At 35.4% G+C, this 17,360-nt stretch overlaps 1 protein-coding gene and 1 long non-coding RNA gene across 2 annotated transcripts in view; both read right to left on the reverse strand.

Moving 5' to 3' along the window:
• Positions 1-11,935, reverse strand: part of CFI (complement factor I) — a 50,228-nt gene extending 38,293 nt beyond the window's left edge. The window contains exon 1 of the mRNA XM_041759280.1: positions 11,770-11,935. Within this exon, the coding sequence (XP_041615214.1) occupies positions 11,770-11,826 (57 nt within the window). The 5' untranslated portion in view covers positions 11,827-11,935. The remainder of the gene's footprint in view (positions 1-11,769) is intronic.
• On the reverse strand, positions 6,336-10,035 carry LOC121493424. Its single transcript, XR_005988468.1, has 2 exons — positions 9,982-10,035; positions 6,336-8,288 (listed from the first exon to the last, which is right to left on the reverse strand). It is a non-coding gene; the product is annotated as an uncharacterized LOC121493424 (long non-coding RNA).
• Positions 11,936-17,360: the final 5,425 nt, after the last annotated feature.

The raw sequence follows: 17,360 nt of genomic DNA on the forward strand, positions 1-17,360 counted from the left end.
ATTCCATTATTTTTGCCTCAGAGATTTAAAAAAAATCCTTGGCCTAGTTTTTTGGCCTTATCTTTATTATGACAGTTTTGTTTTTTAATATGAAAACAGTTTTGTTTTTTAAGATGGCTAAAATTTTGTTGTTGTTTTCATTTTTAATTAATTAAAAAAATAGGAAACACAAAGGAATATTACAAACAGGTTCAAAAGGGTGCCTATAAAAAGTATATTTCCTTTTTTCCCTTATCCATTTAACTTACCAAGGCCCACCTCGGAGTCAACCACTTGATAGCTCTTTGTGAATCTTTCCAGAGATCATTATTGTACATGAGCCTATGTTTTATTTTCTAACTCTGCCCCCCAACGCCAGTGCAATTTGCAACCAGTGGCCCTTTCTAATGTTTTGTCATTATAATCAAAGTTATAGTGAATCTTTTTACATAATACACATCATTTCCCACTATACTAAATATATCTGTCAGTACTTAACCTGGGAGTGAAATTTTAAAAGATCAGCACTTTTAACTTTGAAAGATATTGCCTAATTTCTCTTTATAGAGTTTGTTTTCATTTGCATTCCCAACCTTGATATCAGACAGTGCCTATTTTCCATAATCTTGACCACAGAACATATACCTCACTAACTTTTTTATCTTTGCCAATTTGGTATATAAAAATGTTATCAGAGTACATACAGTTTTATTTGCAATTTACCCAATGAGTGAGGCTGAACATCTTTCAATATGCTCAAACTTTGAGATTTTTATTTCTTTCTCCTTGCACTAATCATATCTTTTGCTGATGTATATTGGATTGTTTTTTTTGTTTGTTTGTTTGGCCTTTTTTTTGTTTGTTTGTTTTATAGGAAGTCTATATATTAAAGAAACTAGCACTTTGGAATAAGAGTTGCAAAAAATTGTTTGTCTACTGACAAATGGCAAGCCTAGAGTTTTTGACACACTAAACAGATACTTTTTTAAAAAGGATTTTTTTTTTTTAGAGAGAGAGAGCAAAATAGAGTGAGAGTGAGTGGGGGGAAGAGAGAGAAAAGAGAGAGAATCACAGAGGGGCATGAGCTCGAGCGTGGAGCCCAATGCCAGGCTCAATCTCATGACCCTGAGATCATGACCTGAGTGGAAACCAAGAATTCAACACTCAACCAGCTGAGCCACCAGGTGCCCTCAGAACAGAAACTTCCAAAACACTATTCCCTATACAAAAAAATTATTTCCAATAAAAACCATGAAAGAAATGAACAATAAATTATGCAGAAAAATGTGAACAGCAAATATTTTGTCATTGAAATTCATATACATATTACATATAATATATATATATATATATATACACCCTGTTTGTAAAAAATAAAAGTAAAAAACACAATACAAATAAGGAAAAAATAGGGATCCCTGGGTGGTTCAGTGGTTTGGCACCTTCGGCCCAGGGCGTGATCCTGGAGTCCCAGGATTGAGTCCTGCATCGGGCTTCCTGCATGGAGCCTGCTTCTCCTCTATCTGTGTCTCTGCTTCTCACTCTCTATCTGTGTCTCTCATGAATAAATAAAATCTTAAAAAAAACAAATAAGGAAAAAAATAGATAAATATTTTTAACTACATATTTGTCTTTGATGAAGAAGAAAAAAATTACACCTATGTATAGGTCTGTTATTGTAATGAATAATAATTTTTCAGTTTAACAACAATTAAATACATTGATAAAAAAGGAATAAATTTCATTTTAAAGATATTATTCAAATTTGGTAAAATATGTCCTGCATGTACTGTTGTTTGCTCTTGGCACACCTTTTGGTCTGCACTTTTTTGCTATTTTATATTTAAAAAATAAAAATTCCAAATGGTCATTAGAATGAAAAAACTGAAAACTCTCCTTCTGTTTCTTCATCCTTGTAATTCACTGTGACAATACTGTTTATTCACATTCAGAAAAATGTGATAACACAGAGTTTGGAGACGGGAACTATACTGAAATGACCTGAACAATTCCAATTTATGAGACTGCCTCTATCAGGGCTGAACTGAGAATTGACTGAATTAACTTGCATTTATAACACAATGTCTATTAAAGGATATGTTTTAAAAAATACACCCATTTGAGGTTTACATTTGTATTTTAAAATCTCAATCTCAGTAACCCCAGCAATTGTTAACTGTACTAATACAAGAGCCACTAGCCAGATATGGCTACCTACATTAAAATTAATTAAAATTAAATTAAATAGGAATTCTTCTGTTTCCAATCAAGATTAAATAATAGGAACCAGGTTTATGCTTCAGCCTAAAACAACTAAGAAATGGGCAAAACATAGCAATGATTTTCAAGATACTGAACACCAGGTGAAGAAAGGTAGTGATCCCTGAGAGTCTAGAAGTAAATGAAGAAGACCTATAATTGCTCCATTTGATTGCCTTGAGAGTTCCATGACTGTGGTACAGAGGGAGGGAACTTGAGCTGAGCCCAAGGGACTCCCTGAGCTGAGGAAAAAGATTTGAGAGTCTGAGGAGACCAAAGCAGTTAGAATTCAAAGAATTGAATACTGTAAAGAAGTGAATGGAATAGAAAAAAGAACTTTGGAGCTCCTTAGCAGATCCCCTCTGAGTGTTCAGCAAGTATTCATCAGCACCTGAGTGTGAAGAAACTACTTCAGACTGGGGAAAGAACCACCGAAAAGAATTCTAGGTGATAGGGACCACATTCAAACAGGGCCATGAATAGTGCTAATTCTTACCACTTGTAATTCATGGGGCATTTGGAGGTGTACACAGAGGATCTTGCCTCAGTAGTGTGGAATAATTAGTTCTAAACTGAGTGCTAGGGACACCTGGGTGGCTCAACAGTTGAGCATCTGCCTTCAGCTCAGGGCATGGTCCTGGAGTCTCAGGATAGAGTCCCACATCGGGCTCCCCTCGAGGAGCCTGCTTCTCCCTCTGCTTATGTCTCTGCTTCTCTCTCTGTGTTTCTCATGAATAAATAAATAAAATATAAAAAAATAAACTGAGTATTATTCTGGTCCTACGTAAAAATGTTTAAAGCAAGACTTGAAAGGGTCAAACTGTTTTCAAGTAACTTAAACATCTCAGAACAAAGTTCAAGAATGTTTATAGGCATACAAAAATACTCAGCAGTAGAGTACTCAGCATACAAAAATACTCTCATACAGTAGAGTAAAATTCATAATATCTTGCACCCCCCAAAATTACTAGGCATGCAAAGATGCAGCAAAATGACTCATAATGAGAAAAACCAATCAACTGAAATACACCCAGAATGCTAGTATAGATGTTAGATTTAGCAGGTAAAGATATTTAAATATTTATTATAACTGTAGTTCATATGTTTAAAGCATTAAGTAGAAACATGAAAGATATATAAGAGATCCAAATTGAACTTCTAGAGTTGAAAACTACAATATTTGAGATTAAAAAAATATACTGGATGGAACTAACGACAAGTAGGTCTTGGCAGAAGAAAAGATTAGAAAACCTCAAGATTTATCAAACAAGGTATGAATGAGCTGTGCAACAAATTCAAGTGGCATGTTTTATGTATAATTGGAGTTCCAAAGGAGAAGGGAGTGAGATAGGAACAAAAAATATATTTGAAGTAATAAGGGCTGACATTTTTCTAAATGTGATGAAAAATAAAAATCCACAGTTCCAAAAAGTTGAATGAATCTCAAGCAGAAGAAACATGAAGGAAACTCCATTAAGGCATCATATTCAAATTTTCAAATACCAGAGATAAAGAGAAAATCTTCAAAAGGGCCAAAGAAAAGAGTCACATCATGGGCAAAGGAACAAAGGGAAGTGTGACAGCAGAGGTCTCATCACTAATGCAAATGAGAAGACAGTGGAGTAACAGTTAAAAAATACTGTGTGTGTGTAGGGAGCCCTATCAACATATAAATCTATTCCTAACAAAAATATCATTAAAAGTTTAAGGCAAATAACAACCTCTTTAGATACAAAACTGAAAAATTAATCACCAGTATATTTGCCTTAACAGAAAAGTTTTTTAAAAATCCCTTTAAGCAGAAGGAAAATTATGCTGGATGGCAATCTGGATCCATACAAAGGAATGATGAATGCTGGAAATATCTGGGAATATTTGATATGAGGAGGAGGTCAATGACGACAGTAGCTTTTATCTCTGCTTTGTATCTTGTTGTATCTTTGACATTATTATCAGAGTGATTTTGGACTCATGAATTAGGAAGTATTTACTTCTTTTCTTTTTTGGGGGGGAAGAGTTTGAGAAGAATTAGTGTTAATTCTTTCAGTGTTTAGTAGTGAAGCCATCTGATACTGGATATTTCTTTGATGAAATTTTTAAAAATTCCTGATTCATCTCTTGTTGTTGTCTGTTCAGGTTTACTATTTCTTCTTGATTCAGTTTTGGTAATGTGTGTGTTTGTAGGAATTTGGCTACTCATCTAGGTTATCTAATATATTGGCATATAATTGTTCATAGTACCCTTTTATCAGTCTTTTGATTTCGGTAAGGTCAACAGTAATGTGTCCACTTTCTGATTTTATTTGTGTCTTTTTATGTCAGTCTAGTTAAGGTGTGTTCATTTGATCTTTTCAAAGAACCAAATTTTTGTTTAGTTGAATCTATTATGTTACTATTTATTTTTCCCACCTACAATTTCTCCTCCTCTTCCTTCCCCTCTTCCTCCTTTTTTGGAGGCTAAACAACACGCTACTAAACAACCAATGGATCAGTGAAGAAATCAAAGAGGAAATAAAGAAATACATGGAGACAGATGAAAATGAAGACATAATGGTCCCATATCTTTGGGATACAGCAGAAGCAGTTCCAAGAGGGACATTTTTAGTGATACAGATCTACCTGAAGAAAAAAGAAAAATCTCAAATGAACAATCTAATCTAACACCTAAAGGAACTAGAAAAGAACAAACATAGCCCAAAGTTGTTGGAAGGAAGGAAATAATAAAGATCAGAGAGGGAATAAATGAAATAGAGACTAAAAAGATAGAAAAAAAATCAGTAAAATCAAGAGTTGGTTCTTTGAAAAGATAAACAAAATTGATAAACTTTAGCCAGACTCATCAAGAAAAAATGGAGGACTCAAAGAAATAAAATCAGAGATGAAAGAGAAATTAACAACCAAATTAACAGAAATATAAAGCATTTGACAAAATTCTTTATTCGTTCATGATAAAAACTCCCCATTCTAATCTTTATTATTTCCTTCCTTTTCCTAGCTTTGGATTTATTTTGCTCTTCTTTTTCTGGTTCTTTAAGGTGTAAGGTTAGATTTTTGATTAAGGATATTTGTTATTTTTTAATGTAGGCATTTACTGCTATAAATTTCCCTGTGAGAACTGCTTTTGCCACATCTCGAAAGTTTTGGTATGTTGTATTTTTGCTTTCATTCATTTCTAAGTATTTTCTAATTTACTTTGTGATTTCTTTGACCACTGGTTAAGAGTACATTGCTTAATTTCCACATATTCGTGAATTTTCCAGTTTTCTTTCTGTTACTGATTTCTAGCTTTATTCCATTATCTTTCGAGGAACTCTTTCTAAGGATTTCAATATTTTTAGATTTGAGACATGTGCTGTGGCTTAACATATGGGCTATGCTGGAGAATGTTCTATGTGCACTTGAGAAAAATGTGTATTCTTCTTTTGTTGAGTGTAGTGCTCTGTATGTCTAGTTGTTAGGTTAGGTTGATTTATAGTGTTATTAAAATCCTCTATTTTCTTATTTGTCTTCTGTTTAGATTTTCTATCCATTATGGAAGGTGGGATATAGAAGTCCCCAACTATTATTAGAATTCTTTTCTTCCCTTCAATTATGTCATTGTCTCATATATTTTGGGCTTTACTATTTGGTATGTGTATGTTTATAATTATACATTTTAAATGAATTCTTTTGTCAATATCTAGTGTTCTTTGTCTCTCATAACAAGACAAAATTAAGGTTAATTTTGTCTGACATTAGTGTGGCCGCTTCTAGTTCTCTTTTGGTTGCTATCTGCATGGAATATTGTTTTCCACCCTTTCATTTCAATCTATTTATGTCTTTGGATCTAAAGTGAGTCTCTTGTAGATAGCATATAGTTGGATCCCATTTAGTTTTTTAAAAAATAAATTCTGCCAGTCTCTACCTTTCATTGGAGAATTTAACCTACTTATATTTGTTTATAAGGAAGGCCTTATTTTAACCATTTTGCAATTTGTTCTCTGTATTACAACTTTGTATTCTTTATGTCTTCTGTTATGGCCTTTTCTGTTTAGTTGATTTGTTTATAGTGAACTATTTTGATTTTCTTCTTACATATTTTATGTATATTTTTAAGATTTTCTTTGTGGTTGCTATGGAGATTATACTTAACATCTTAAATGTATAACAATTTAGTTTGAATTGATACCAACCTCACTTCAAGAGTAGATAAAAACCCTGGTCTTATATAGGTCCATCTCCTCTTCTATGTTGTTATGGCCATATATTCATCTTTATGCATTGTATGCCTACTAATATAGATTTATCATTATTTTTATACATTCTTCTTTTAAATCATGTGAAATACAAAGAGGTGCTCCAAACCAAAAATGAAATTATGCCAGCCTTTGTATTTACCTTTGTATTTAGTTATCTTTATTGAAGTTATTTATTTCTTCTTGTGGCTTCCAGTTACTGTCTAGTGTATTTTTTGGTCAGCCTGCAGGACTATCTTTCTCATAATGAATTTCTTATTTACCAATGACTAACTCCATCAATTAATCTGAAAATGTCTTAATTTCTCCTTCATTTTTAAAGGATAGTTTTTTTCAATATAGAATTCGTCATTGACAGTCTTTTCTTTCAGCACTTTAAAAATATTCCACTCTCTTCTCCATGCCTCAATGGTTTCTAATGAGAAATATACTTCTAATCTTATTGAAAATCTTTTGCTCATGATGAGTTACTTTTCTCTTGCTGCTTTCAAGATATTTTGTTTAGTTCCTTGGCTTTTAACAATTTCATTATAACGTGTCTTGGTGTGGACTTCTTTGCATTATCTTTTTAGAGGCTGGTAAGCTTTCTAAATCTGTAGACTCTTATCTTTTAGCAAATTTGGGAAGTTTTTGGCTATTATTTCTTCAAATATTCTTTTTAACCTGTTCTCTTCTCTGGGTTTCTAGTGTGTATATTTTGGTGTTCTTAATGGTGATCCACAGGTCTTAAGCTATGTTAGCTTCTCTGTTTTTTTCTTTCTGATCTTCAAACTGGATAATTTGACTGATCAAGTTCACTTACTCTTCTGCCTGCTTCACTCTACTATTAAAACTCTAGTGAGTTTTTTATTTCTGCTATACTTTTCGGCTCCAGAATTCCTGATTGTTTTTTTTTTTATGATTTCTATCTCTTCATTGATATATGTTTGCTCATGCATCATCTTCCTGGTTTCCTTTAGCTCTTTGAATATATTTAAGTTAGTTGATTTAAAGTCTTTCCCTAGTAATTCCCAAGTCGGTTCTTCCTCATTTCTGTTAATTTCTCCTATAAATGGGATACATTTTGTTTCCTTGCATGCTTCATATTTTTTTGTTAAAAATAGACATTTTGAATATTACAATGTAGTAACTCTTGAAATCATATTTTTCCTTCTACTCAAGGTTTGCTTTTCTTCCTTGCTGTACACTGTAGCTGTTTGTTTATTGAGTTTTCTAAACTGTTTTTGTAGGAAGTTTGTTTTTTGTGATGTGTGGTGTCTGAAGTTTCTGTTCCTTTACCTTGCAGTAAGCTAGTGTTTGGACAAATATTTCTTTGAGTGAGAGAGAGAGAGGGAAAGAGAGAGAGAGAGAGAGAGAGAGAGAGAAGGAAAAGGGAAATGAGAGGAGAAATAAAATAAAAAGAATAAGAAATTCCTTAAATCAATAACAACAAAAAACCTCTTTTTTTTTCTTTTGTAGAAGAATGGCCCCTTCTACACTTAGCCAGGCCATTTACAATTTATCTCCTAGCCTTCACTTCATGCTTGCACTGAGCCTAGAGATCAGCTAGAAGTATAGGCTTAGGGTCTTCCTAGATTTTTTCTGAGCATGCATTCTACCCTGGGCATGTGTGTTGCTTTTTAAATTCCCAAGTATTCACGGGGACTTTTAAATGGTCCAATTTCCCATAGAAACCCTCTCCCTAATTTTTTCTCCAAGCTTTGGCACTCTCCTGTTTGTCTCAACCGTAATCTTTGGTCTAGGTAGCTGCACGTTGTTTAGTGCTTCACAATGTTTTTGAGGAATGATCACCGCCTTTCCACTCTGAGTTGAGTTCTAAATTAGGCAAAACAAAGACAAATATATTTGGTCAGTCTTTCCAGTATCCCCCAGGCAGGTTAGAACAAACCCTATTCTTTTTAAATAAATTCTGCTCTGCTCCTTCTAGAGCTAGGGATAAGAGTTCCACATGTGGACTGCCATCTTCAAGACTGCCACTGAACTGGGGACAGGGTAGGGCAAAGTCAAGTAGAAATGACACAGAGCTTTCTTACCATTTTTAAGCTGCCTTTTTCTTCATTCAGTGTTTACTTGGATGCTGTAGCCTTTGATTAATAACTAGAGTTCTGACAAAGTTGGCCCTGAGAGACTGCATGATTGTGTGTGTGTGTGTGTGTGTGTGTGTGTGTGTGTGTGTGTGTGTGAAGTGTTTGGATTTGCCTACTCTGCCATTTTTGCTGACCTCACTCACTCTCTGCATTGTGTGTTGCTTCCTGTGCATATTGTCTTTCCATCATCTCATCACTCTGCTGAACACACCCTAATTCTTTCTTTCCAAAATATTACTGATATAAACTTCGGCTTGTAATAAACTTTTAGGGTAAATAAAAATTTGGGGTTTTGGTCGGGGTTTATGTTACAGTACAATACTCCCACAGTATTGAACAACCATATTGAATGAAACATTTGGCTTCCCTATTCTTTAATATATGTTGGTCATTAATGCAGCAGCCAAGCCCTCTGTTCTGGTTTTATCTCCCAGAGAAACCTGAGTCCCCTTATCTCTACATCTGGGCAGCAAAACCAGAATTCTCTCACTATTCAGAAAATCCTGTTTATCTCACACCAGTTCACTCTTGTCATTGACATAATTCACCTTCAAATAAGTCCATCAAAAAAAAAAACAAAAAACAAAAAACAAATAAGTCCATCAAAAAGTTTTGATATAAAAAAGGGTGTGGGACTTTTTATTCCTTAGAGGGAAATCTGGTCTCCACTTTCAAAATCACAAAAATTTCTTCCAGATGTACATATTTTCATTTAGAAAATGTAGACACATTTTAAAACTTCTTTGAACACATTTGAAGACATGTTGTCTGTATGGTAACTTCCATTTAAAAAGTTTTCTCCTAGTATTACATTTTCTTTTATAAACTAATATTTTAAGAAGTTCTGAAATTTTCACAAATATGGTAATTCCTACAAAATTCTGTTTTTTAAAGAAAAGAAGACAACTTTATTATTGGATGATTATTCAGTAAAAGAGGCTCCCTTTCTGCAGGTGAAAAATACTATTTTGTTTTTTATTGGTTTTGTTCTGGGAATAGAATTAAAAATACTATTTTGTTATTTATTGGTTTTGTTCTGGGAATAGAAAATGTGACTGAAATGTCTTTTTCTCAAAAACAAGTTTTTCCTGATTCTAAAATAACATGCATTTATTTGGATTTTAAAAAGATGAATAATGGGGACACCTGGGTGGCTCAGTGGTTGAGCATCTGCCTTTGGCTCAGGTCGTGATCTTGGGTCCTAGGATCAAATTCTACATCAGGCTCCCCACTGGAATCCTGCTTCTCCCTCTGCCTATGTCTCTGCCTCTCTCTCTGTGTCTCTCCTGAATAAATAAATAAAATCTTAAAAAAAATAAGATGAATAATGCATAAAACAGAATTTCTGAATTCTGAAAATTCATAAATGTATAAAACAAAAAGTAAAAATCACCAGTAATCTCATTACTTAAGATACCAACTGGTGGGATCCCTGGGTGGTGCAGCGGTTTGGCGCCTGCCTTTGGCCCAGGGCGCGATCCTGGAGACTCGGGATCGAATCCCACGTCGGGCTCCCGGTGCATGGAGCCTGCTTCTCCCTCTGCCTGTGTCTCTGCGCCTCTCTCTCTCTCACTGTGTGCCTATCATAAATAAAATTAAATTAAAAAAAAAAGATACCAACTGGTATCTATTTGATATATACCCCCCAGGAACTTTTAAATTGCTGTTTATATGAGCAGCTATATTTATGTATTCGTGTGTGCGTGTGTGTGTGTGTGTACACACAGGTACATAAATGTGTGTATATTTTCTTCTTTAACAAAAATAAGATTTTAGTAAGGGCTTTTGTCTCAATAAATATATAATGTGTCATTTTAATAGCTACATGATAGTTAATTTATAGATGTACAATAATTGAATCAATTTCTTATGAATGAGCACTTAGTTTATTTTCATTTGTTCTGTTACAAACATTGCATATATATTTTAGAAGTTACAAGAACTTATTTAAAGTAAGTAATTCTGATTTATTTATTTTATTTTTTTTATCTTTAAATTTTTTTTGTAATTCTGATTTCTTAGGTAGTTTTATTTAAATATTTGCTTCTTTAAACTGGCATTAAGACAAAACAGCTTTTGTAACACTGTTTCAAAGTGCTTTGATCACAAAAGTAGGCAATAATCAATAATTGTCTAAAATATCTTAAACCTATATAACTTAATATGTGATCTTCCAGCCTGGCTATAATCTGTCATATCAGTTTTGACTGCTCAAGTTCCCCCCTGTCTCCATTCTGATCAAATGGATTTATTCACCTGGAGGAAACTAATGTTTTACTATCCTTCTACCATATAACTGGTATGAAAAGGGTGAAAGTTACTCTGTTTCTCTACACTAATCCAGAATTACGAATCCAGCTCAAATCCCACTTGGTCCATAGACTCTTCCTGGTCTCTTAACAGGTAGGGATTTTTTCCCCTCATTAAAGTCCTTTGGCACATGATATTTACAACATTTTTGGCAATTGAATATCTTGCAACAGTTCCTTCTCAAATTTATTTAAATCTTATTACTTTCTCATTGTCATGTCATCTTTCTACCACTGTACCGAAGGGCTGTTGAAGGAAGAGATCAGACATGCTATTTTCCCAGTACTATACCTTGCATGTAGAAGGATTTGGTAAATACTTTTTGATTTAATACAATGACTGTAAATTATAGATCTCTATTAGTAAAATTCTCATTCAATTAATTTCTATGCACAGATAAGAGAACATGAAAAAAAAAGCAATTTCTTAAAGCACTTTCATCAAGATATTAACACAAAATCTTTGTTACTGACTATATATTGCCACTGTTGGTATCTGAACTATGTAATCTCTAAAGTCAAAATAATACATTTAAGATTTTTCTCTTTTTTACTTATTTTAAATTTTTAAAATTTAAATTCAATTAATTAACATATAGTGTATTATTAGTTTCAGAGGTAGAAATCAGTAATTCATCAGTCGCATATAACACCCAGTGCTCTTTATGTCACATGTCCTCCTTAATGCCCATTACCCAGTTACCCCATCCTTCCATCCACCTCCCCTCCTGCAACCTTCAGTTTGTTTCCTATGATTAAGGGTCTCTTATGGCTTGTGTCCCTGTCTGATTTCATCTTATTTTATTTTACCCTCCCTTCACCCATGTCTTAAGATTTTTCTTACATTCTTATAATATTAAAAACATCTACTTAGAATAGGCTAAATATTGAGTTACTTACCTTGCAAAAACTTAGGCAGAAGCACAAATGTAACAAAATAACATGAACAAGCTTCATTTTGGAAACTTTCAGGGTCTGTCTCTCTTCTCCACCCTGGATATTCTTTTGAAATTTAATTTTTAACCTTTGAAAAAATATTTAGAAAGAGCAAGGCTCCTAAAGAGCTTTGCACTTTTGAACTCAGAGAATTTGGCTAAAATCCAGAGTTTTACCGTAACTGAAACCAAAAAAGGCCTTCCCAGTAAATAGCTGAGTGAGGTGACCAATAGGGAGCATGTTTCCTCCAGAGGAAAATAATTTCCACAGTTTGTTAATAGACAGCCCTTCAATTTTGCTTTTTTAGAGAAGACAGAAACTACACTGAAAGAAAATTGCTTGTGTTTTTGGCAAAATAAAATTAGAGTGTTTTCCCTTAAGTTTGAAGATGAGGAGATGAGTAAAAGTATATCATGTTGAAGGCTGTGAAGAATACAGTAAATATCCTGAACAAAACATTTCCTTTACCATGCATCCGTTATGCTGTGATCAAATTATATTGTCTGAGCATAGAAAACTTTTTTAAAAAACTATTTTACTTATTTGAGAGAGAGGGAGACAAAGTATGAGCAGCGGGGAGGAGACAAGAGAGAGAAGGAGAAGCAGATGAGCAGGGCGCCCAATGTGGGGCTTGATTCCAGTACCAGACCATAGGTTCCAAAGGTGAGGGCAGATGCTTAACTGACTGAGCCACCCAGGTACCCCAGCATAGAAAACTTTAAAACATAAGTTTTATTGCCCCAGCACCGAGTGTAGTGCAGGATTCATTTTTATTTGTGAAATAAATGTTAGGGTTTTCCTGAAGCAGACATGAGACAGAGTTGGGGCTACAAGTTAGAAATTAACTCCAGTGAAAGAAAGGGAGATTAAGCAGGAGTGAGCAGAGAGAAAAGTGAGACCGCAATGCAGGTTCAACAAAGCCCTGGTTAACTCACGGGGAGCTCTGGAGTGAGTGTGGCCTGTCACAGTGTCTCTGGGTCAGGCAGGAGTGGTTAGACTGTTAAATCCTGCCTTGCTCAGTCACCTGGTGTGGATTGTCCAGGAAAGGCATCCCCTTAGGTGAGGCCATTCTCTGCAGCTGAGGCAGACTCGGAAGGATCTGACATTTTAGTTGTCATCAGAAGAAATGTCTCCTCATCACACTTTTCACAGGTAGGTAGCAAACCCTTCCATGAAGTGGAATTTGGGAAACTCGTCTTCCCATTTTTAGAGTGCACCATTTGCACCTCTTAGGTCTACCTTTCATATATGCTCCAAGAGTGGCTCCTTCAAAACTGCAGTAGGCTTTTCTTCCTGAGGGAAAATTTAGAAGGAGGTGGTAAGAAAGAATGATGGCCGGGATCCCTGGGTGGCGCAGCGGTTTGGCGCCTGCCTTTGGCCCAGGGCGTGATCCTGGAGACCCGGGATCGAATCCCACGGTCGGGCTCCCGGTGCATGGAGCCTGCTTCTCCCTCTGCCTATGTCTCTGCCTCTCTCTCTCTCTCTCTCTCTCTCTCTGTGTGACTATCATAAATAAATAAAAATTAAAAAAAAAAACAAAAACAAACCCAGATGAAGATCTTAAAAAAAAAAAAAAGAAAAGAAAAAATGATGGCCCTGGCCCTTGTAGTTGCTCTTGAGGCTCCAGGTGATGCTCATCCATCCTCTGCCTTTTTTCTATCCATTCTAGATTCCTTTCACCCTGAGCTTCCACATCTGCCAGCCTCAGTTGCTTACCTAATGTCATGACTCACAAACTTCCTGGAGCCTCTGGTTACATTTCCTTCTCAGACCATAGTTGTCTTTATCCTTTTACTGTCACAGGAGGCACTAAATAGCTATATGGTTCCATACATACTCTTTTCCCTCACTGTATGACAGCAGCCCTGCTTCCTCTAAATGAGCAGGGTCAGTTATTCCTGTCAACGTGGTGACTCCTCTTCTTTCTTGCCGATTCCTAGACACTGGAAGCCCAATGTGCACCAGGCAGAAGGCTCAGCTCATAACTCATTGGGATTCTTGCTGTGCCTCCTGGCAAAAGAATGCTTCCTTGAAGAAACAAGATCCCTAATTCTGCAAAGTCTACAGTTGTGGAGACAGGAAGCACAAAGCTCTGTTAGTCACTGGGAGTGACAGTATGTGTGGTCATTCCAGCTTCTAATGCTTGGCTCCCAGACCTCCATCTTCTACTATAGGGGGTACAATGCTAAATGAAGGTTTTTTATTCAATGCATATATTACTTCCTGGAGGACAGTACCCAGTCCTCAGAGTATTGTCTTTTTTTTTTTTTTTTTAAGATTTTGTTTATTTATTCATGAGGGACACAGAGAGAGAGAGAGAGGCAGAGACGTAGGCAGAGGGAGAAGCAGGCTCCATGCAGGGAGCCCAATGTGGGGCTCGATCCTGGAACTCCGGATTACGCCCTGAAGGCAGATGCTCAACCACTGAGCCACCCAGGCGTCCCTCAGAGTATTGTCTTTAAATAGCACCTCACTTCTGCATTCAGCAGGCTGTTCCAATGACCATAAGGCTGCCAGCTTTCAAGTGATGGTATATGATATGACCAGTGAACTGCATGGTCATTGACCTACTCACATCTCCTTTGCTATCAGGTGGGTCCCCTTGTCTGACAGGATGTTGGAAGATTACGCTGAAATCTTTCGGATTTTGATCCCAGCTGAGGCCTCGCAGGCAAGAAAGGCACACGTCAACCTGGAATGTGTGTCTATTTGTGTGAGAACGTACCACTGGCTCTTGTAAAATTGAAAGGACCAACTGTGTTAATTTACCAACAAGTGGCAGTTGCTTTCCCTGATGCATTTTCAGCTTGTACCTACATTGTAAGCCCACCTATCTGTAAACCAAACATGTTTTTCCCTCTTCCTGGTCATACCATATTCCTATGGCTGTGAGCTGAGGAAAGGACTTGGGTGCAACAGTTTGGATTAGGTGTGGAGGGGGAAATCTGAGCTACAAGCTGGTGCAGTTTTCTAGTGTCCTTGGTCCAGTTTGTATTTGGTTCTGGGTGTACACTTCCATCTTATAATACGGTTTTTCTAGGCCTGCTCTACCTTATGTTTTGTGGGTGTTAGGACTCAGCTCATAATGGGCATTTCTGGTCACAGGTGACATAGTGTGCAAGGTTCAGTAATTCCAGATTTACCAGGGGCTAGTAGTAAAGTTATTTCTCAAAAAGGGTATAGTTTTCTGCTGTAGATAATTCATGGCCTTGCTCCAGAACCCCAGGGTTCTCTTTTGTAATTCTCTCAATGGTTCCTTCTCAAACATTGGGCAATGTTTTTTTCCACCACTGACAATTCTAACATCATAGGTTCTGTCAAATCATGGGAGAACTCTTTCCTGCTCTGGCAGCCTGAGCAGTATTCCTCAGTGTTTTGTGCTTCCTTCTTTGTGAAGGCAGTTCAAGATAAATAAATTGTCTTTTACTTTAGAGAAGATATCCTGGCAGTTTTCTAAGCACTGGTTTCCTAAAAAATTTATTGATGTGCCAAGCTTTGTCTCCTGGAGTATATGTATCTTTTTAAGGCATTTAGCAGGCTAGCCACCTCTCGCTTACCTGCTCTCATCAAGGTAAAACCATCAATGTAATGGAACAGTGTGATGCTTTACAGGAAATCCAGATGATCCAAATCTCTTCAGACTTTATTATGACGGAAGATGGGAGATAAGATCTATGGAAAAACTGTAATGTATATTGTTGCTTATCCCATGTGAACAAGAACTGTTTCTGATCTTCTTTCCTGTTTAAAATACTTACAATTGTTTAGGTTTCACTGACTAAATTCTTATTGATACACTTTATAATATTGCTAAAACTAGCATCAAGGTTCTTATCTCTAAAAGAAATTCAACTGAAACAATTTTAAAGCAAAGGGGTGATTAGAATGAATAGAAAACAACAGCAAAAATATCCAAATTATAAATTTTTTACAACAATAAAAGCATACAACTCAGGATAGCATTAAAAGAATAAAATGAATCAAGTGATAAAAAGGAAATAATAAAGACATAAGCAATAGTAAAGAAACCAGAAAGTAAAAAAGTAGCAGATTTGATATATAAACCAATGAATGATTTTGAGAAATTAAAAAAGAGAGAGGGTTAAATATTTTAGAGGAAAGCTGTTGAAGTGGCAATTTTTAGGGGGGCTGCCAACATCCATTTTCCTTCATAATAGGTTCCCAATTCTCTTTGTGGAATTATTGCTCTTCTATTATGGGTTGTTTGGGTGGGAGAATAATTCCCAGCACCTGCTTTTCAAAACAAGTTAAGAAATCCATATCCAGCCTCTTTCCATTCCCTTTTAGAGCAGAGACTAATGAAAGAGTCTTTTTTCCTCATGTCTGAATCTTGAATTAAGTGATAAAAGAACAGAAGAACCAATTGGGAATTATATATTGAAGCAGCAGCAGCAGTGCACCAGTCAGACAATTTAGCTGTTAGTTATAAGACAAGTTTCCTGTGATTCCTTTTCACCGTCCTGACCATCCTCAGTTCTTAAGCCTAACTTCTTAGCCTTCTGTCAATAGTCTGAACATCCTATTATCTGCCAAATGAATTTTCTTTTGCTAAAGTTATTCAGAGTTGGTTTGGTAGCTTGTCACTTAGAACCTTAAGTAATAAAAGTATGTGCAATTTATCAAATAATCTGAAGATCCAGATGAAAATTTCAAGGAAAATAAAATGATCAGAATAATTTATGCAAGGAGAGGTAGAAAATTCAAATAAATTAATAGCTAAGAAAAAATAGAAAAGTTAAAGATTTTAACCCCTAACGACACTTTTACTAACTCTTTCTTTTTAAAAAGATTTTAAGTAATATCTACACCCAATGTGGGGTTTGAATTTACAACCCCAAGATCAAGAGTCACATACTCTACTGACTAAGCCAGCCAAGAGCCCCTATTTTTTTTAAAGATTTTATTTTACTAACCCTTTTAAGAAAGATCATTCTTCTGTTATTTAAACTTTTCTAGAACACATAACAAGATGAAAAGCACTCCAATTTATTTTTTTTAAGATTTGTTTATTTATTTATTCATGAGAGACACAGAGCGAGGGGTGGAGGGCGTGCAGAGACACAGGCAGAGGGAGAAGCAGGCTCCATACAGGGAGCCCAACATGGGACTCGATCCCGGGCCCCCAGGGTCACACCCTGGGCTGAAGGCAGCGCTAAACCGCTGAGCCACCTGGGCTGCCCCGAGCACTCCAATTGATTAGCAATACTCAAAAAATGGTAAGACGGGCCTCTGAAATAAATCTTTAAGTTAATAATTATAATCATTCATTTATATGTAATGATCCTAAATAAAATATTAGCAAAGTATACATTACAAATTACAGCATATTAAAAACAATATAATGACCAAGTGGGGAGCATTTTAGAAATTTACAAGGATGTTCAACATTAGGATATCTATTTATATAATTCAGTATATTAAAATTTTTAATTAATTAAAATAGATTAAATAAGATAATCTGTATAATTATATCATAAAATATGGAAAAGGTGTTTAATATGAGTTTAACATAAATTCTTAATTTTTAAAAAGTG

Source organism: Vulpes lagopus, chromosome 6 (assembly GCF_018345385.1).
Source record: "Vulpes lagopus strain Blue_001 chromosome 6, ASM1834538v1, whole genome shotgun sequence".
In the NCBI taxonomy this organism is placed as follows: domain Eukaryota; kingdom Metazoa; phylum Chordata; class Mammalia; order Carnivora; family Canidae; genus Vulpes; species Vulpes lagopus.